The sequence below is a fragment of the Mytilus galloprovincialis genome, chromosome 3, assembly GCF_965363235.1.
Source record: "Mytilus galloprovincialis chromosome 3, xbMytGall1.hap1.1, whole genome shotgun sequence".
Classification (NCBI taxonomy): domain Eukaryota; kingdom Metazoa; phylum Mollusca; class Bivalvia; order Mytilida; family Mytilidae; genus Mytilus; species Mytilus galloprovincialis.
The window spans coordinates 30,919,667-30,941,837 of NC_134840.1; the positions used below are offsets into that span (position 1 = coordinate 30,919,667).

General features: G+C 31.5%; 1 protein-coding gene across 1 annotated transcript in view; it reads right to left on the reverse strand.

Moving 5' to 3' along the window:
* Positions 1 to 336: 336 nt before the first annotated feature.
* The window catches only part of LOC143067691 (uncharacterized), a 42,416-nt gene continuing 20,581 nt past the window's right edge, over positions 337 to 22,171 (reverse strand). The window contains exon 2 of the mRNA XM_076241147.1: positions 337 to 1,738. Coding sequence (XP_076097262.1) covers positions 432 to 1,738 — 1,307 coding nt within the window. The 3' untranslated portion in view covers positions 337 to 431. The remainder of the gene's footprint in view (positions 1,739 to 22,171) is intronic.

A 22,171-nucleotide genomic window follows, 5' to 3' on the forward strand; every position in this document is an offset into this window, starting at 1 on the left:
TCATTGCTAGAACACTGTACTAGGTTGTTTTATATCACATTTGTCTCAATTTTGGCAAGAAAACAGTTTCCCAGCTAGCAAAATCTAAACTGTATTGGAGTTAATTACATTTAAGGATGACATGGATTTATCAAAAATAAACAAATGCATGACACAATGTCATGTCTATGATAAAGTAATCTTAACTTGTTCGTTGTGCATTAATCAAACTCGTTGGGAAAAGTACAAATTATCAGCAAATTTTTGTACGTAATCAGACACGTTCTCCAAATTAATTTAAGAACTATTTTCATATTTTTAACAGAAACCACTTAACTTCCGCGTTCTTTTGAAATCATGATTATAGTTTGTAAAGACACTCCATGAAAACGTGGATGTCAAGTCATAACGTCAATAATAACAACTGAAGGATAAAACATAAATGTTTAGTGCTAGTCAATTGAGGTTATGCTGTATTTCCGATTTTCTCCCTTATGTTCTTGTCTTACAGCGTCTTCAACTGCGTCAAATAAATTTTTCTTTTTGTTGTGATTTCTGGAGAGAAAAACAGCATCTGCTTCAACCTGATCTCTGTAAGGATTCAACGATGCATATCGTTCAACATAATGGATCTGTCCGGGTCTCGACGATTTAATCCTAATATTTTGTTTCTTTTTGTTTAAGTGTTTTCCAAATTTGGATTTAACTAAGATATTTCTCGATTTATTTTCTGTTGGAGTTGTATCATCTGTTTGACAGCCCATATCTACCAGGCAAACTTTGGGAAAAGACGTATAAACCGAATGACCAGATTCTGATGACGTATACACAATTTGTTTATTGTCAGTTGACTCGTTTCTCGACGATACAGATATTTGTGAAGGTGTTTCTCTTTCATTAACGGTGCTTACTCTTGTCGACACAGTACAAAGCGATGGATATGAATGTGTGCTATTATCTGTAGCTACACGTGATTCTGACGTAGGAGTTGTCTCGACATTTTCAACAGTTTCATCACGAAGAGGTAGTGGTGTTGACATCGCAGATTGAATTTCATCGTCATATTCAACGTCAACAAAGGTTACTTTTGAATCTATACTACTCTGTGCTATCAAACTACTGTCTTGATTTACTGATCTACTTTCATTTTTTTGAAACACTCTTATACTGTGTTCCTGCTTGGGCGTGTTTGCAGCAGTAGTTGTTTGAGCATCCGACGCGTTTGGCGTTTGACTTTCCATTGTATCCATCGCATTATCTGTTGCGTTCCGTTTATTACTCCTGTTCTGGATTCGTTCTTTTAGTTTTCGGAAGGGTTGATTTTCACGTACATAATGTTTACACTTATAACAGCAATATATGACCGCACATCCACCGTATATAAAAACCATACAAGGAAATACAATAAACATGGCAATATTGTTTGGGTCGTCTAGAAATCCCTGGTTTTCTGTGGAACGTTTATGCCTTCCTGATCTCTTAGTTTGGAAGTATTTCTCAGTCATACCGATATGTTGTTTAGCTACTTGGTCAAATGGTGGACCATTTGATTCTTTCGGGTGTGAAATTTTATCATTGTTGAAACGTTTCCGGGTGAATTCGATATGCTTGTACTTATTAATTACAAGTCGTAGATTATTGTTGTTTTCAATCTTCTTCAATGTTGAGTCTTTAATCTGGAGAAAATCTGAAGAACTGTTTGTTAAAACTTGTTGCATGTTAAAGGAATCGATTACCACAGGATTGCTACTGTAAATATCTGGAAAGAAAGCAGAAATATTTAAACACTTAGACAAACGAAAATAGACCCATTGCCTATAAAATAAAAATGTAAAACAATAATTTTACTACTAACATTTTTGAATTTTTCACATGACAATTACTCACAGATAACTAAATCGTTTTCCCATTCATTGTTCATATACAAATTTGTATGCGGCTAAGAAAAACTACAATGATAACATTTCTACAATTTGATCTATTTGGAAAGAGGAACCACTGTCATGAAAAGTGGCACATTTTATACAAAACTATTATTCAACTGGAAATAAGATGATAATCATTGTGAGGTAAAGCAATGAACAATTAAAACATTTAGGCAACAGTTAAACGATGTTCAAATTTCGTTAAAAGGGGCATAAGCTTCAATATAGCCACGTTTTCTTCTTAAAAATATTATCTGATTTGTTTCAAGTAATTAGGAAAAGAAATCATTCTGTTTTATGATGAGTTTATTTATAAGCAGTCACTTAAGATGAATTTGTTTATAAAAAAAAGAGCCCAAAATATCGCTGATGCATTATTGAATTGCAAGTCAAAACTTTAACATTATGAGAATCCATATTCATCCACTTCAATTTAACCCCTAAGATGGAAATTGATTACACCTAGGAAATACGTGTTCAATAGTTTGTTAATATGTGAAACAAGGTTGAAACATTTTGTAGACTACAACGACCCAACCAAAAAAATATTTCTTATACAAGAAGAACCGATGATTAACAAATTTATTTAACCTGTTACGTAAAATCAAACAGTTCTGTATAAGCCAATTGCAAGTGCTCACTATCTATACATATATTTATGTTTATATCGGGTTATATGGTACTCGGCAGTTTTTAGAGGTCTTCTTGGTGGGTAATTAGGTGTTGTGTAAAATACACACAAAATGCAGATACGTATTATCAAGTCCATTCTTTGTCAACTTAAGAAATGATTCTTTCATGCCATGCTCCATGCTCATTTTGACATAGGTTGACATTTGACATTTGTTTAAATGAATTATCAGTATTTAGTTCTAATATAATCTTAAATCAATCATAATTCTATCTCACTTTGATAGTTTTTCATATGTGACGTCATGCTGTTTCTAAATTTCATAAATTCAAATGTGGCATAACGTTTGTGCCTTTTCGCCATCGTATGTGACGTCACATTTTTTTTAATTACGTTGACGCCTGGACTGATTCGGGTGTGTCTATTCTATGTTAAACTTTAATAGCATTATGTATTCGGGTTTAGTTTTCTGTAATTAGTTAATACTTCAGTTTCATTATGTATATCTCTTTCATATTCATTTGTTAAAATTTACTGTTTGCAATAGCATGAATTGTTCTATATAATAAGGATGTTCTTATCCCGGGCATAAAAACAATGCCGTATTTGGCAAAACCTTTTCAACTTTTTATCTTCAGTGCTGTACAACTTTGTACCTTTTTCACTTTCGATCTTTTCTATCTGGGCGTTATGTATTCGGGTTTAGTTTTCTGTAATTAGTTAATACTTCAGTTTCTTTATGTATATCTCTTTCATATTCATTTGATAAAATTTACTGTTTGCAATAGCATGAATTGTTCTATATAATAAGAATGTTCTTATCCCGGGCATAAAAACAATGCCGTATTTGGCGAAACCTTTTCAACTTTTGATTTTCAGTGTTGTACAACTTTGTACTTTTTTCACTTTCGATCTTTTATATCTGGGCGTCACTTGTAAGTCTTGTGTGAACAAGCGCGTTTTTGGCGTATTGAATTTTAAACCTGATGCTTTTTGTTATCTATTAATCATGTTTTTCTTTGTCTAATATGTTCTATTAATTTGTATTGTAGTCCTGTAATATTATGTTGTCATTTCAATGTTATATTTAACTTTGCCATTAAAGTGCGAGGTTTGGCATGCCACAAAACCAGGTTCAACCCACCACTTTTATTCCCCTTTAAAAGTGTCCTGTACCAAGTCATGAAGATGGCCATTGTTATATTATTGTTCGTTTCTGTGTGTGTTGCATTTTAACGTTGAGTCGTTTGTGTTTTCTCTTATTTTTGAGAAATTGAGATAAGACGTGGCACGGTACTTGTCTATCCCAAATTCATGTATTTGGTTTTCATGTTATATTTGTTATTCTCGTGGTGTTTTGTCTGATGCTTGGTCCGTTTCTGTGTGTGTTACGTTTCGGTGTTATGTCGTTGTTCTCCTGTTATATTTAATGCGTTTCCCTCGGTTTTAGTTTGTTACCCTGATTTTGTTTTTTGTCCATGGATTTATGAGTTTTGAACAGCGGTATACTACTGTTGCCTTTATTTGGCATTATATTTGTCAATATCTTAAAACTGAAAGTTAGCGAGGTGTTAACTATTGACAGATATAATGCCTACCCATAAAATGAGAAAATAGTACGGCATTACAGAATAATTTCGATTCTAATAGGAAAAGTGAACTTTTGTAACTTGAAGCGGACCTATAATACACGCTCGAAAGGCAGCCATTTTGCTTTGACGGAGAAAAAAAACTTTGAAGAAAATCAGCAGTTTCACGATAAGAAATGAATTAATATATTTAAATTTACTTTTAGAATAATTTATTTAAATTTCATAACGAGCAACACCAGCGCAAATGTTCATTTTCATCATCAGCGTTGTTCTAAATTCACCTAAAGTTACAATTTCAATTGTGACGTCAATCACGTGCAGCCGATGTTTTATTAGAATTAGAACATGGCAAAGAATAAAGTCATATCAGAATGTTTATTTCAGACTTTTTGTAACTTGTATATCCGTTTCAGTTTATAATAGTTCAAATATTAGAATTGATTTAAATCGATGTATTGGACAGCTTATGTCCCCTAAAACACATTTACACATATACAAATTAAGGTTATTGGGGAAACTGCCAGAATCGTATGATGCCTCAAATGGAAGTTACATGTTTTATCTATGAACAAATTATCAGATATATTTCAACATATTTAAGACAGACGAGCTAAATTTAAAGTCATCTTGGTTTTATAATGGGTTGGTCTAATTGTTCCAGCTTAATAGAGGTGTATAAATTTAATATTTCTGCAGGACCGTTTCAACAGACACTTTTGTTAAGAAAGCAATAAATAAAGGCAACTGTAGTATACCGCTGTTCAAAACTCAAAAATCCATGGACAAAAAACAAAATCGGGGTAACGAACTAAACGCATTAAATATAAGAGAACAACGACACAACATTGAAATGTAACACACACACACACACACACACACACACACAAACACAGAACCAGACTAAGCATTAGAAAAAATCCTTTGAGAATAACAAATATAACAAATATAACATCAAAACCAAATACATGAATTTGGAATAGATAAGTACCGTGACACGTCTTATAGTAATGTGAATTCACACTCAAAAATAAGAGAAAACAAACGACCCCACGGAAACACAACGTTAAAATGTAACACACACAGAAACGAACTATAATATAACAATGGCCATATTCCTGACTTGGTACAGGGCATTTTTAAAGGAAAAAATGGTAGGTTGAACCTGGTTTTTAATGTTGTGTCGTTGTTCTCCTCTAATATTTAATGCGTTTCCCTCAGTTTTAGTTTGTTACCCCGATTTTGTTTTTTGTCCATAGATTTATGAGTTTTGAACAGCGGTATACTTCTGTTGTGGCATGCCAAACCTCCCTCTTTTATGGCCATGTGAAATATAACATTAAAATGACAACACAACATTACAGGACTACAATTGATTAAATAGGAGAACACAATTGACAAAGAAACACACAAATAATAGCTAACAAAAGGCAACAAGTTTAAAAAAAATTTTAATACGCCAGAAGTGCATTTTGTCCACACAAGAGTCACCAGTGACGTCAGAAACAAAAGTTTGAAAGCCAAAACAAGTATAAAGTTGAACAGCATACCAATGTAACAAAGACATAGAAAATAAGAGATAACTAAAGTAGGACTAAACGCTTGCAACTCCTTCATGTGTCAAAACGAACGGAATGGATATACAGTCTAACAAGTTTTGATTAACACTAGTAGCAATTGTCATCAATTATTAACATCAGATGTATTGATGTAGTCATTGAAGATGAAAATTGTCTAAGATTTTAGTAGGTTTTTAATTGAGATATTGATTGAGTAATTGTTCCTGCAGCCTGTCATCTATTGAAATATTTTATCTGTTACTGATAGGCTTATTTAGTTATATTTGTTTTCATTAAGTCGAGTTTGATGGAATAAACATACATTGCTTGTCAACATGACATTACGAACATGTTTACAAAATCAAAGTTCAACAAAAGTACGTCCAAATCATCAAACATCGATTTTTTGTTTTGATTGCTAGTGGTTGGGATTCTAAAAACTCATGAATACTGGAAATTAACAACCATTCAGCTGGTATATGGTTTCTCTGCACTAAACTTAAAACTCATCGAAACTAAAAAAAATCTTTTTATCCATTCTTAACAAGACTTGTATCCTTTATTTAAATGATCACAATGAAATAAATACATTAAAATTTTAGCTTTTGAATTGGTAAATAGGTATAACTCATTGACTAGCTGTAAAACAAAGTTGTAACAAGAGTGATGATCATAACATATTTATGCATCAACCAAATGACAGTTGTTTTTTTTTTCACTTTTCTATAATTTTGATATAATGTGACCAATAATTAATACACTACACTGTAAAAATATTTTTTGGATAGAGCAGGTGTTATTTTTTTGTTAAAATATTTTTGCTGTTCTCTGTTTAAAATAAATTCACTACGTCATAACTGTTTTTCTCGGACAATGTTTGTTATATGTCTGTCTTGTTTTACTGACTTCAACTTGTCGGGATGTTCATTATAGTTTTTGATAAGAATTATTTGACTGTTTTATCTGTGTCATTTTGGTCTCTTGTGGAGAGTTGTCTCATTGGCAATCATACTACATCTTCTTGTTTTTATTTGATCAAATCTTAATGTTATCTCTTGATAAACACTGTCAACATGGTCTTACTATTGTTCGGATGACATACATTTTATCTACAGCTGGGATGAAAGTACCGAGTCAGGACTTGACAGTCGTTGTCCATTTGTTTGATGTAATTGAGCTATCGATTTTGGATTCAATTAGGGATTTCCCGTTTTGAATTTTCCTCGAAGTTTTTTCTTTTGTTATTCTATTTACAGTTGGGATTAAGTCTTTTAAAAATAAACATGAAACTCATACCCACGAAAATTACTTTATGGCTATCTGCAAAAATCCTATATGTATAGAAGGATGTGCTAGCCACAAAAGGCTTCTTCGGAGAATCGTTTAAGTGATGAATACAAATCAATGGTTATTGAAAAGATGTCAACAATTCTGCAATTTTCTATGTCAAACCATGGAAGTATTATATTCAATATAATACTTCCATGGTTAAACTTAACCGATTTAACCTATCGATTTAAATACAACTTTTCAAGACCATTCAGAGATAAAATCGTTTCAATGATCTTTATATTTGTTCTGGTTAATATACAGTATCTATAACTTTAAAAGGGCAAACCATTACAAGTGTAATATACAATTGGAAGAAGTCTTTGATTGCATGGTAATATATATTCAACTAGTAACACAACAAACAAAAAGAACATTATTGATTGAAGTTAAAATACGGTATTCAACCCCTCACTTTAATGATCAAATTGAGAATGGAAATGGGGAATGTGTCAAAGAGACAACAACCCGACCATAGAGAAGACAATAGCAGAAGGTCACCAACATGTCTTTAATGCAGCGAGAAATTCTCGCACCCGGTGGCGTCCTTCAGCTGGCCCATAAACAAATATGTATACTAGTTCAGTGATAATGAACGCCATACTAAACTCCAAATTGTACACACACACTAAAATTTAAAAAAATACAAGACTATCAAAGGCCAGAGGGTCCTGACTTGGGATAAGCGCAAAAATGCGACGGGGTTAAAGATGTTTATGAGATCTCATGATTTATATCACAAAAAAATCCGTTAAATCAGAATATGCGTTTTGCCAAAATGTTGTATGTAAACCATGTATTTGTAGGTATCATTCCAGAGCTCCTGAGATCATCCCCAGTTTTGGTAATGCTCAGTCTTTAGTTTTGTGAACTGTTATATGTCTATCCTCGTTTTTTTGTAATGACATTGTACGTTTATTATCGACTTAGGAGTTTGAATATACCTTTGGTATTGCTCACCTTTCTTTTGTTTTGTAAATATACAATAATTCCATATTCTGTTATCTGTATCGAGCAATGAATAAAATTAAGAAAAACAAAGTGGTGGCAATGTATTTGTAATACTCCACATTGGCAGTCCTAAGCTAGTATTGAGTGCAGCTTTTACCCCTCTGATGTGAGAAAAAAATAATAAATGCCATAATTCAATACGCATGGTAAAAATAAGATCAAATCATTTTTCATTTTTTGTAAAAAAAAAATATAGTTATTCAAATTGCTATTGAAATTCAAATGAAATATCAAATCTTCTTTTAGTGATGTGTTCTATGTGAACTTATTCAAAAACTTTTGGATGATATTGTTATAAACAATTTTGAAACTATAAAGATTTGTTGTGTTGTTTATATATGGATGTCATGGCATATTCGATTCTTTTGATTGACTTCAGGAAGGATATATTAGGCCTTCATTTACATATCTTTACACAAAACATATTCTTCCGAAAGAGATTATGGAAATCATACACGACTTTGCGTGATACCGTTTTAAGTTAAATCCATTCTTTTAAACATTATTTTTTGTCAGATGATATACAATACATCTCTGCAATATGGACATCGATCGTTACCCATTTTTAGATTTTATCACATTCAGAAATACAACAAAAAAATTGCTGTGTGAATATCAATCAATTAATGAATATAAATGAAAATAAATAAATCGAACTGTTAACAAATAAATCAATCAATTAACTAACGTGGGATTAAGATTAAGCTCAATACATAGCTATTAGATAGTCGTTTTTAGTAAATGTTATATAATGATCAATCATCTGACAGTGGTATTACTGTTCCCTTAAATCATAGCTTATTATTTAATCCGAGAAGCTGTTCCTTTTCATGTGTTGTCACTTATTAGTGAAAAAAACACCTTAGCGTGTCTCTTTTTTGTCACAAATTTTTCATTTTGAAAAAAAAAGTTAAATATTTTTATGTTATTGACTCATACACAAATACATAACAGTAGAGTTAAACACAACCTGTATAAATACGTTAAGTTATACTGGAGGATAACTCATATAAAGTTAGAGCCAACATTTCATATATCACGTAAAGGTGAAATTCATGATATAACCGTGAATATATTCTTATCTGGATCTTTTTTTCTTTATGATGACATAGATGAACTTAAAACCAACCAACATAATGATTTCATCTTAATAATAGCCAATTTCCAATTACACAGGAATAGCATACCCCTGCACCATATTATGGTATTTGCACACTTATATCTCAATTGATCTGTTACGTGCATGTTTTTTTCACATTACACATACTTGATTTACAAAATTCGCACCGGACACAAATACTGCTCCGCCAGAATTATCGGAAAGAAGGTCGTCTGATCTGTATATTTACTGATTGTATACTCTATACTACTGCGACATGTGTGCCTATTGTGGATTCATATGTCGAGTAAAACATGTATAGCATGAGACCCCTATCCTGTTGGGAAAAAAATGTGTCATTCCGTATAGACTCATGCGATTTTCTCAACTATTTGTATATCCTATTTAAATCCCTGTAATTTGAAAACTAGTAAACTACTATTTCCTATAATTTATAAGATAGTGCTTGTGAAACTTGACAATATATATCAAAGGTACCAGGATTATAATTAAATACGCCAGACGCGCTTTCGTCTACATAAGAATCATCAGTGACGCTCAAATCAAAATAGTTATAACACAAACAAGTACAAAATTGAAGAGCATTGAGGATCAAAAATTCCAAAAAGATGTGCCAAATACGGCTAAGGTAATCCATTTCTGGGATAAGAAAATCCTTAGTTTTTTCAGAAAATTCAAAGTTTTGTAACAGGAAATTTATAAAAATGACCATATAATAGACCACTTTCGAGTTCATCCGTCACCGGAAAAAACTCGTCAATTATGCACGCCTTTGTGACGTCATTTACCAGATAGAGGGGATCGCCTGTATCCCTGCACTATTACCGTTCATCAAGCGTCTTAGTGATCGTCATTGTGCAGGATAAACTAGAAATCCCCTAATGACGGCAGTGCTGATTGCAAAGTGGCTGATTGTCAATAATGAGAATTTAATTGGCCGAATAATTCGTGCAATAAAGCATTTATAGTTGTCTAACCACTCGCTCAACATTGGAACGGAAGTGACGATGCCCCTAAACGCACGAATGATGTTCTCTAAAACCAGAGTTTTCCACGAAAATGCATCGAACTCGAAAGTTGTCTATTGATATGCATGTCATCACCGAAGTGCTGACTACTGGGCTGGTGATACCCTCGGGGACAAAAACGATAATGAAAAAAGAAAAGTTTAATAAATATTCAATTTTGCGGGAAAAATTAGGATAAATAATGTTTTAACTAAAATACTGAAATCCTAGGTCGAGTAAAGAAAAGGAAGTCCACAAAAGTTAAAATATTTATAGACAGGGAGAAATATATAATAAGTTTTCACGTCAATTTCATGATTCATTTATTACAGCTGAATAATTAAATAATTTGATTAGGTTGAAATGTAAGAAATAATCTATGAATTAGTAATATCATATTGACTAGGGATTCTAAAACAATATACTGAAGCTTTTGCGCTATGCTGATCAAAAATTATGGATACGACAATTCATTTACTCCTTTAGAGATAAGTAAAACTGACTGAAAAAAAACCCAGAGTTATTGAAACAGAAAGTTAAACGATTTCAAATATCGAGTAGCTTCATCAATTCTTGGTACAAACAGGCATTACTCGAAAACAGATGGTTAAACATTATTTCACACTAAACTCTTATTAGGTTAACTCTAGCCCCACTTTTCGAAACATCAAAAGCACAACATATCATCGCTGTGGAATAGGCTCCAGATCTATGTGTAGTACTATAAACTATTAAACGTCCCATCCTGTGTCATTTTAAATATGAGGAAAAAAAATTTTGATTGAATTTTACTTTTGTATGAAATTATCCTTCCATTTCATGGCAGCAAAATGTATCCGAGTCATAAACATTTAACTTGGATGTTTCAAAACTCCATTTTTGTGTGTATGATGTTTCTATGAAACAATTTTGGAACTTAAGGTGACCTATCTGCTTAAGCTTGTGAACCTGGAAAAAAGTGGAATATAAACTCTGCCTATTTCCGGTGAATGTGTTTTTGTATATGCTATTGAATATTGGGTGACATTTTTCCTGTAATAGTCAATAGGATAAAAGACATGTTTTGTGTCTGTATGATTCACGTATATTCCATATTATCTTTTATATACTATTCAACAAAAGAAACGATACAAGGCAATGTATTTCCCATACATAATGAAATTGAATTAACTGTCCCGAGGTAAACAATTGTCCTATTGGTCTTATTTTTAAAAAGTGTAATTTCTTTATCAAATGATTGATTTAAGCTTAAACGCAGGGAAAATTTTGGGGATTTTTTCGTTTTTTTCAAAAATCGTATTTTTACCTAAACATTAAAACATCGATATACGTAAGCTTTAAGGTTTACACATGGTCTATTTACAATTTCGAATGCCTTTGCAGATATTTGAGTACTTAATTCTCATCTTAAGTGAAATTAAGTGCCGACTTTTGTAATCATGTTCTGCAAAATAAATGTTACACCTGTGTTCAATAGCATTCTAATTCGGTCAGACTCTTTTATTCATATGTTTTTGCTTTGTAAATGTTTGATTTTCATTGGATAATTTAAGTATTTCCTAGTTTTTATATTTTATGATACATTAGAGTTCGAACTTGTGTATCGTTTCTTTCGTTGACTAGTATATTTAGAAATTTGTGAACTGTGCTACTACTTGTCTATTCCCATGGAGACAAAAAAAAAGAATATTTAAAATAATTCTAAACTAATAAATTATTAAATGAGAATGATGATCAAATTTCTCAGATTTTCAGCTAATCAAGTAAAAAATGTAAATTAAATGCAATAGATATGAAGAACATATCATAATTGAGCGTTGGAGAGGTAATTATTGCATCATAAAAAGAACTCTAAAATTCCTTGATTAGAATTTATCAGTATTTCCGATTAATAATAAAAAAAATATATCAGCTGTAACATAAAACCTCCAACTTATTTTCGTATATAACAAAATTATTGATGGTAGAATCATGTGTTTCTGTATAATATCAGCTTTTATGGCCCAATTGTCAGAAAATTTTATTCGACATGTATTATTATTTCTATGCTACTTGTCTGTGTATTATCTGTTTATGAAATAGGAGATGGTGAAACCCTTTACTTTTAAAATTATTACCTCTAGGCATACATTTTGTCATAGCCGGATTTGGCACACCTTTTGGTTTTATTTTTAAATGCACATTAATTTCTTATTTGATTTAGTCTCCTATCCGTTTGATTCATGCACAAATGCTGAGTCGCATGTAAACCAAAAACAACTGGCGTACCAAATCAAAAACCTCGTATCTATGATAAGTTTTACAATCAATGCGTCGTTGCCATTGCCTGAAGACGTTTCGTTCACGATGGAATAACAAGAGCAGTACTCAGCACGTTTTGTTTCGTCATGAAATGTCATCGCTATAACGATAAATTTTCTATTCCTAAAATGTTCAATTATTCAAAACAGACCAGACATAGATTGGTTAAGTCGAATTTGGCACAACTTTTCACAACTTGCAGTTTTAATCCCCTTGTTATTCATTTTTGATTATGCATTCCAACTATTTTGATTAATTTGCAGAAAACGAATGAACGAAATAGAGTGAAAATTCATTGCAATAAAAATACTTAGAATTAAAGAGATTTCGATAACACTATGTTTAAAATGGAAAAAAAATCAAGAGTAACAATAATGCATGCATGCTACAATGTATTGAGCAGAACTACTTGCTCCACTCATTACAAAGATGAACTCAAACGCTATGAAAGGTGTTTAGCTGCCACTCGCTTGGTTGTTAAAGGCAAGTGAAAGTGATCAGTTGCGTTTGGTAATATCCTAGTTTAAGGATATATATATATATATTAATATAATGTGGTCTTTGTTTAAAAAAAAATGTTCTTAATTGATTTTGGCATGTGTTCGATTCTTACAACATTAATCAATTTATTGAGATTAATTAGTGAAACGAAATACGTTTGTCGTGGAGAGGTCTCTTTTGTCCCATCGAGTTTATATAACCCTTTTATATAAGATATAAGTTATCACAAAATAGATCGTTTTTCTTATCAAGCAAGAACATTAATGGTTCTAATATTTTCTTTTCATCTTTATGTTTGAAAAATGAATGAGGAAGACATTTATGGCAAATAATACGTCGAGAGCAGTTCTATCATAAAATCAATGAGATGATGAGATAGATGACAAAGCATTTTTATCTGTAATATAAAGTCTGTTTTTTTAGATATCCTTTTGACGTAACTCTGTGCTGATGTATCCCATCATACTTTGAACGACAAAATTATTTCATGATGTGACTCTGTACCTATGTATCTTGTCATACCTTGAATGACAAAATTATTTTATTTATTAATATTACTTTTACTGTTAACCCACTGTTTTTGTGATATACATTTGACGTGCCTCTGTACTTATGTATCCCGTCATACTTTGAACCGCACTATTATTTTATTAATTATTATTACTTTAACTGTTAAGCCAGTTTTTGTTATATCTATTTTGCGTGACTGTATTTATGCATCCCGTCATACTTTGAACGACAAAATTATTTCATGTCTACCTGTGCGAATTTCAAACGCGCAATTTTCACCAGTACTCAAAACCCTCCTTCCTTGATGGGTGCATTTTACATAGACAAATAAAATCGTATAATATAATCAAAATGAGGATGTTAATTTGATGTATGCCTTTTTGTGCTTCTTCGTTACATTTGTTGTTTTTATAGTGATTAAGATGATAACACAATGTTGACTGCTGTACCCCTATTTTTGACATTTTTAGTGGAAGAAGACGTCAAGTCTTCTGAAGACTTAAGGGGCTGACCCTTGGCATTGAGTCTCCGTATGCCGCATTCATTTCGTGTATTACAATTTCAAAACAACTTAAGATTCCTGACACCGATTTTTACACATGATTAGGTATCTGAATCATTTAATTTGTAAATTATGATTGTAAAACAATCACTATCGTAAATACGACCCTTTTATTTATGTAAATTATTAGATTTCATCTCATCCACATGAACGTTATTTGTTTACTTTTAACAGGATGTTTTAACTGTAGATATTTGTATTACGCATGCGTGAATTTGGTATCGGGACAACTCGCCCTGTTTACAAGTTCGCCCTTGAAGTTACGAATTTGTAATCCTGCAGACAAGAAGATTTTGTTTTTATATAAATAAAAAGGATATATAAAGTGTTGTCTTTATTCATGGTTTTCCTTTGTCATGTGAATTAGATGCCCTTCGTAACATACATGTGAACCTCCCGACGGGAGTACAAAACTCCCGTTTTCAGGGTTCTCCTCCCGTCCTCCCGTTTAGAAGAAAAAACTCCAGTGTATGAAATATTTCATGAATGAAAATTTTCAGACGCCATATTTGATCATTTCTTACTACTGTACGGGTGTAATTGACACCTGTGTTAAATTTGACCTGAACATCAAAGAAGATGTATAATTATATGGCTTCACTTGACAGCTTGGGTGTCAAACATACTGGAAATCAACGATGTTTACCTCCGACTAACTGCCGTTGTGTTATCAAAACGATGTGTATTGGGAATATTGAAATACTTTTTTGTTACTTCCCTTTGTTTTATCCTGTTTTCAGTTATTTTGCTTTTAAAAATGTAAATTGTAAAAAGACTATAAATGATTAATATTTTAATCAAATAATCATAAAAGGATGTTGATTAAATGAATTTAAATGATTTTGGACAAATAAAAAAATTAAAATTTATAAATTATTTTAGCAATCTAGACCTCCTTTCAAGGATTAAATTGAAGTTTATATCATAAATTTGTTTATTGATTAGAAGGCAACATACAATATGTGCAACTAGACTAATAAAAGGACTATTTGACTAATCACCACATTTAGTTAAACATGTCAATGATTCACTGATTACATTTCAGAGAGTATACATCTATCAAAAGTGAGTGAGTAGTTTTTCACCTGGACAGACGTGTTTACATTATGTCCTGGAAACTCTCATAATGTCTGATGATGGCAGTGAAACACACCAACAACAGCCCGTATTATCTGGTGATATCTTTACCATTTTGCATTTGTTAGAACACCAAGCCGCCGACTGGGTTTTATCAGCTCGGAATGGACGTTACAAACTTATAGTAAAATGGACACCAGGAAAGATGGCGGAAAGAGAGAGGTCCAGATTACCACCTAAAAAGAAGTCATCAAAGTCCCGTTCTGAAAGGAATAACCGCAGGCTGAGGGCATTTTTGGCAAAAAAGTCTGAGTCAACTGCAGAGATTGGAACTCCAGCTCAAATGTTAGAAAATGACTCCTCAAAATCTGATGAGCTAGGCAATACCGCTCAACCAATAGAGACAGATTCGGCAATGGACACACCGGCTGAGCCAATCTCGAAGAAAGATGAAGCTCCTCCACTACCAACAGCCACATCATCGCCTAAAGGTCCCGCTTCCTCTATTAATGCCGAGGGTACATCGACAACTGGTAGAGTAAGAAAGGAACGCCGCAAACACAAAAAGGGGGAGATAATAATAGAAAAAGTCACTCTAGACCTTCCACAAAAGGCCTACCTACATGAACAAAAATATATACAGATAAGATATATAAATATAATGATTCATTTGCAAGCAGTGAACAATCATTTGTCAAAAACAAAACAAAACAAGAAACAGATTCTTCTTATTATTTTATTTTATTCAAATAGAGAGGCAATAAGGGAACTTAATAAACATTAAAATTTGATGGAAATTTGAAGAAAAAACACAATTTCTACATCATTTGGTTACATTTACGACAAAATTTATGTCGATAAAAAAACATGATGTTTTGACCATTCAGTACTTAATAGATGCATAGTTCTTGGGGAAAAGTTTCATCAAATAATATGAATATAAATGACTTTTTTTGTGCTCTTTTTTTACAGTGGGTTGTGATGATCTTCCAATTAGGTTACCCTCATTTGGAGTGTTGTTCCCAACCTGTTAAAGGTCCATCTTTCCATTCAAAATTGGAAATTTCAACAAGCATCTAATATTCTTAATCTGGAAAATAAACCCTGGTCTGCTAGCTTCATGTATATTTTTTCTACCGATTTAATATATAACTAGAATCATGCAAACAGACTTAAGGAAAAGGCATGTAAGTTCATCATACAAATATGACACTTTTTCTAGACAATCCAGATCTTGCAAAATACGTCGCTAAAAATTGTAACCTTAAAAATTGTTGTTGTGCAGTAAAAACCCATATGGGAACTTTCAAAAGTTGGCGGGTATGTAACAAGTCTTACTATTTTTATGCTCCATTTATGGGCAATATGTTTTCTAGTCTGTCCGTCCGTCCTGCTTCTGGTTATAAAGTTTATGGTCGAGGTAGTTTTTGATGAAGTTGAAATCCAATCAACTTGAAACTTAGTACACATGTGTTCCTCTTGATATGATCTTCTTAATTTTACTGCCAAATTAAAGATTTTACCTAATTTTCATAGTCAACTGAACATAGAAAATGATTGTACGGATGGGAAATCCATGTACAAAAAAAATACATTTTAACGATAATGGAACAAAGCAGCCTGGGTAAGTAGGGCTGCTTTTATGGTAATTCAAGTTACCTTTTATTCACCTTCTTCCACCTCAGAGCTATCAGCTCTTTGATTACCTATTGTGTCTGTTTGTTTTGTTCACGCTTCGGTTACAATATAATGGAATTTGATGCGACTGTCATACAAGTGAGAGGTTTAGCTAGCTATAAAACCAGGTTCAATCCACCATTTTCTACATTTGAAAATGCCTGTACCAAGTCAGGAATATGACAGTTCTTGTCCATTCATTTTTGATGCGTTTTGTTATTTGATTTTGCCATGTGATTATGGACTTTCCGAATTGATTTTCCTCTGAGTTCAGTATTTTTGTGATTTTACTTTTTATATATCTAAAATAAATTACTGCAACATGCTGACAATCAATATGGAAATTAAAATTTATTTTGTAATTAATAAGAATAACAATGTTTATTCCCATTTAATCTTTTAAGTAATAACATTTTCAATGATCTTTACTTGAGGGATACGGGTAGTTTTACATTATTTCACCAATTACACTGTTAAGTGTATCAAAAAATAAATTACAAAAGAATCTACCATTAAATTCCTAGTTGGAGACTAATTTTGAAGATTATTTGTCGATTAAAGTTATTATATGGTTATCTCTGCGGTGTAAAGGATTAATCTTATAGCAACTACTAGAGAGTATCAGCATCTCTGAAAATATATTTTGACTAGAGGAGGAAAAAGACTGTTAAAGTTAAATTTATATAAAAAGTTAAAGTTAAAGTTATATTTATCTAACTGTATGGCGACATCAATTGCATTTTTAGAAGTCAATAAGAAAGCGATAACTTAGATGAATTAATTGAAATTGGACTTTTTGATGGGTTCTGTCTTCACCAATAAACCATGTTTACGAACAACCTTATATTATTATTATATGTTTGAATGGTAATACAAATATATTTAATTTATTTCCTAGTTATACTGACGACTTTTGTAATAATAAAAAAAAAAACTACCAAGAAAACATCGATGTGGATATAACTTTCGACTTAAATAAAAAAATCCATTATGACAATTTTCTCCTGATTTTAATGAAATACTGATACGAATCAAATTCGGATTGTTACTTTGATTACACACATTAAACTTCCCTTCACAATCACAATCATTAACGTATAAAAGCAGGAAAGAAATTTGAAGTACTTCTCAGTTCAAATCAGAGGAAAAGATAAACAATGTTCAAAACACTACACAGAAACCTAACCGAAATCAGGGGATGAACTTTTAGATAGGTAGTAGTTCTTATTTTACTTATGGCGCTCTTCGTGTTGCTTTTGACTGATAAAAATTCGATGATAAGTCATATTCAGTAAGTTAAAATAAACGAATATATGATTGGTAGACCAAATAACAGCATCATAGTTAAGATTGTGCCAACTAAAATTACATCATTTTAGAATAAGAATAAAAATGACCTCAGATCAAAAGCAAAATACAGATAAAATAATTATGGCAACTTACTGAATGTGAAATATTGAGACTTTATACGGTTATATTAACAAGAGAGATACATTTTATCTTTTAATATCTGTATAATAAAAAAAAGTCAGAATCACTTTGACTATTCTGACCAGTGTGAAAGTTAATTGTTTTGGCTAGAATTTTAGAATCTTCTAAAGACCTGCGAAACTCATTCAAAATTTTATACATATTTAGAATCATATTATAGGGAAGCAATATTTTACAATGAGCTTGATATAAAAACCTGTCTAATGTCTAAAACTTGTAAAGTCAATGAGAAACCATAGTAGTTACTTTTAAAACACTAATATACTACGTGACCCTCACATTAATGATTGATTGTTTATTGTTAATATGTAACTTCTCTTTCAGCTCTAAAGCCTATATCGTGATGGCAAGTTAAAATTGGTGGAGGAAGTTGGAGTACCTGGAAAGAACAATAGACCTTCGGCAGGATCATCAATTCATCCCTTGGTATAAATTACAACAATTTGAGTTTAAATTGATATAACAACAAGAAAGTAAATGAAATAGTTGTCACGTACTTTTAGCTTCATAAAACAATAAATTATGTAAATGCTTAAAGTATATTGATCTGATTTATCTCAACACAAGTTTTTTGCATGAAAGGATTATATTATTAATTCATTTATTTAATTTCTTTAATTTCCTTCATCTTTTTATACTTGACATGATATGATTAAAATCGAACGTAGAGTAAAATAATGTATTGCATCACATATCCTTGCATAGCTGATTTGTGGGAATTTAAATTATCAAATTTAGTTATGAATAAGACATTTTGAAACGATCCAAAACATATAAAAGCATACGTAACGTAATTTGAACGGTACTGAATATAACCTCTGATTTATTCTAACTTACGATTAACATTACATGTTGACTTAAGGTGTGTATTATCAGCTTATTTGCCCGCTTAAATTTTACTGAAGTTGCCGTACATTTGGTTGTGACATTTTATAAAAGTCATGAATAAAACTATGATAATGGAAAACACTTACAGAATATGGCGGGATTTAACATGTTCTTGGACGTTCAATCCTCCCCTTATCTGGTTACATTGAAGTGATAGAACCCCAAATTGTTTGGTTACGGAGGTTTACCTTAATTATTTGTGAACGTGTTATGCTTGCTGTCCGTCTAATTAACGTGTACCTAATATTTCTTTTTATTCTTATGACATTAACGTTGCATCATTCATTTGAAATTAGTTTGTAATTGTACTATCCTCTGCATGCCCTGCATATTCCGTAATATCGAGACAAAAGCCATCATGATGTTGATATAAACAGAACAAAATAATCAATAACTGCAAATAATTTCAAATATAAATGCATTGTTGGGAACGACTATCGCAATACTGTGTGCTAACTTTTATAGTACATGATAAATACACGACTATTAATAAAATTGGGATTCATCGTTTCTGATGTAATCCAGAAAAGCATTCGAGGCAATCAAATGGTACATGATAGACTAATTTCTCAATTTTTATTTTTTAAAGCAGAATATAGTATTTACTTAATTTGAAAATATTGCATTGCAAGAATATTAAAAAGAGTGAATAAATACTATCAAATGATTCTATGCTTCGTTTAGATCTGCAGGTGACATTCCATTTTAAGTGATTCTATAAAACACTAAAACGTGACTGCTATAAAAAAAAATCATTGAGAGAATTAAATAGTAATGGTACTTTTTAATAGTCCCTGCCATCTTCAATTGAAATATGTACTTTAATTGGGGGTAATGTACATCATGGAACTCGGTCGACACTCTGTGTGTTATAGTTATAAACACACTAAATGAAATAACCAATAAAGACGTTATATATAAAACATAGCGAATCTTTAGCCTTGGCTACTATGTATTTCTAAGTTGCTAGTCAAACTTCATGCAATTTCGAATAGCATGCCTGTTATCAAATAACTGTTAAATGAAATACTAAATGTATTGCTACTCACATATAATGAATTTGTAAGAGTGTTGTATATTTAAGTTTGAATAAGACTGATAACAAATGTCTTTCGAATATGTTACTACAGCGGATAATGCTTAGTTGTTATCGCAACAAACAAGTATACACAAATGGCTAAGACGAGAGGATAGATATTCCAAACTGTGTACAACATATTAAAGGAAGCAGGGTACAATGTGAGTTCATTTAAGTTTCCTTCCATGTTTGAAACCTTACCAGATTGATTCGCGGATCAACGTATATGAAAAAGAAATCAAGGTCAAAACAAACATATATCTATCGTTGGTCATAAATTTGTCTGATGAATGCAAAATATCTATTTCATACCAACTATTTTAAATATTAGAACCAACATTAACCCTGCATGATTTTAACCTCTAACACTTGTCAATGCAAATATATGTAGATTTTATTAGAAACGGAATTGGTCATGCTTTGCTACTTCCAATTTTTTTTCTAAGGCTTTTTCATGTCAATGAACTATGGTTATAAGGTTAAATTAAAGCAATACTACGATAGCTTCAGTATTTTCAACAAAGGGACATCTTTGAAATGGAATTTAACAACAATATTGTCATTTGCCAATTAAATCAAACATACTTTGTCTGATAAAATTTTCTGACCCTGGGATATGCCAATATTTAAGTAGAAGAGATAAATGTGTTCTATGATTTGCGAAGTCAAATGAGTAGGCGAGATAAGGGAAATGTTTTGTATCATACCCATTAATTCAACTATTCGAGTCTTTCTTACAAAGCGTTAACAACGAAGTATCCCATATGTAAAAATGTTAATGATTGGTGGTTAAATGTTCATGATCAACCACATTTAGGCCATTAGGATGTTAATGATTGGTGGTTAAATGTTCATGATCATCCACATTTAGGCCATTAGGATGTTAATGATTGCTAGTTAAATGTTCATGATCAACCACATATAGGCCATTAGGATGTTAATGATTGCTGGTTAAATGTTCATGATCAACCACATTTAGGCCATTAGGATGTTAATGATTGCTGGTTAAATGTTCATGATCAACCACATTTAGGCCATTAGGATGTTAATGTATGGATAAACCTTATTATACGTATTAGCATAGGCTTGTTAAATTCAAAGTATTGAAATCACAACACAATTTAAACTGATAATTGTTAAAAAGCTTTACATATTTATTATCTCTAGTAACTAAAATATTACGTTAATTGAAATCACACGTTGATATCGAACAATCTTTGTACTGGACACTCCATAAGAAGGAACGAACGTAACAACCCAATAAAATATAAAACTTTTGTAAACATGCACAAAATCTCGTTTTACTTAACCAATTTCCTTATTTGTATGATAACACAATATTTCCTAACTATAAATCCTAGGGATATCCAATTCATAAAAAATACTAGCATTTAAATAAAATATTGATATACATGTAATATAGAATTAATGAAATTCCTGCCGCTTTAAAAATTAGGAAATGACAACATAAACAATTTGGAGGATCTCGTAAAATTTCCCAATTGTTCTTGATAAACTACAGAAAGCATATCCTGAATGATGATATTTTTGGTTAAATATTATTGATATTGTTGATATAAGACAACAATCACAGTGATAACGTATTAAGGTTATTCTGGAAACACGGATTGGGCTCACGTTATTTATATCATAGTTTTTTTCAAACTTCTTTCGCTGTGGCAATAATTATTTGTTATAATGAGTTGTTGTCTTTAATCCGTTTTTTACAGCTCTTAGAGGACCAATTTTCATACTTAACTATAATTGGTAATTAAAATCATTAGTGTTACTAATTGCAGCTTTTCATACATACATTATTGATCGTTTGTTATGTTTCTGAAGATAACAACAATGGGAATTTATTTAACAAATATCCTGTATTTCATTGGATTTGGTAGCCTGTTATTCGGTATTCGTTATTAGTAGCTGCATATCA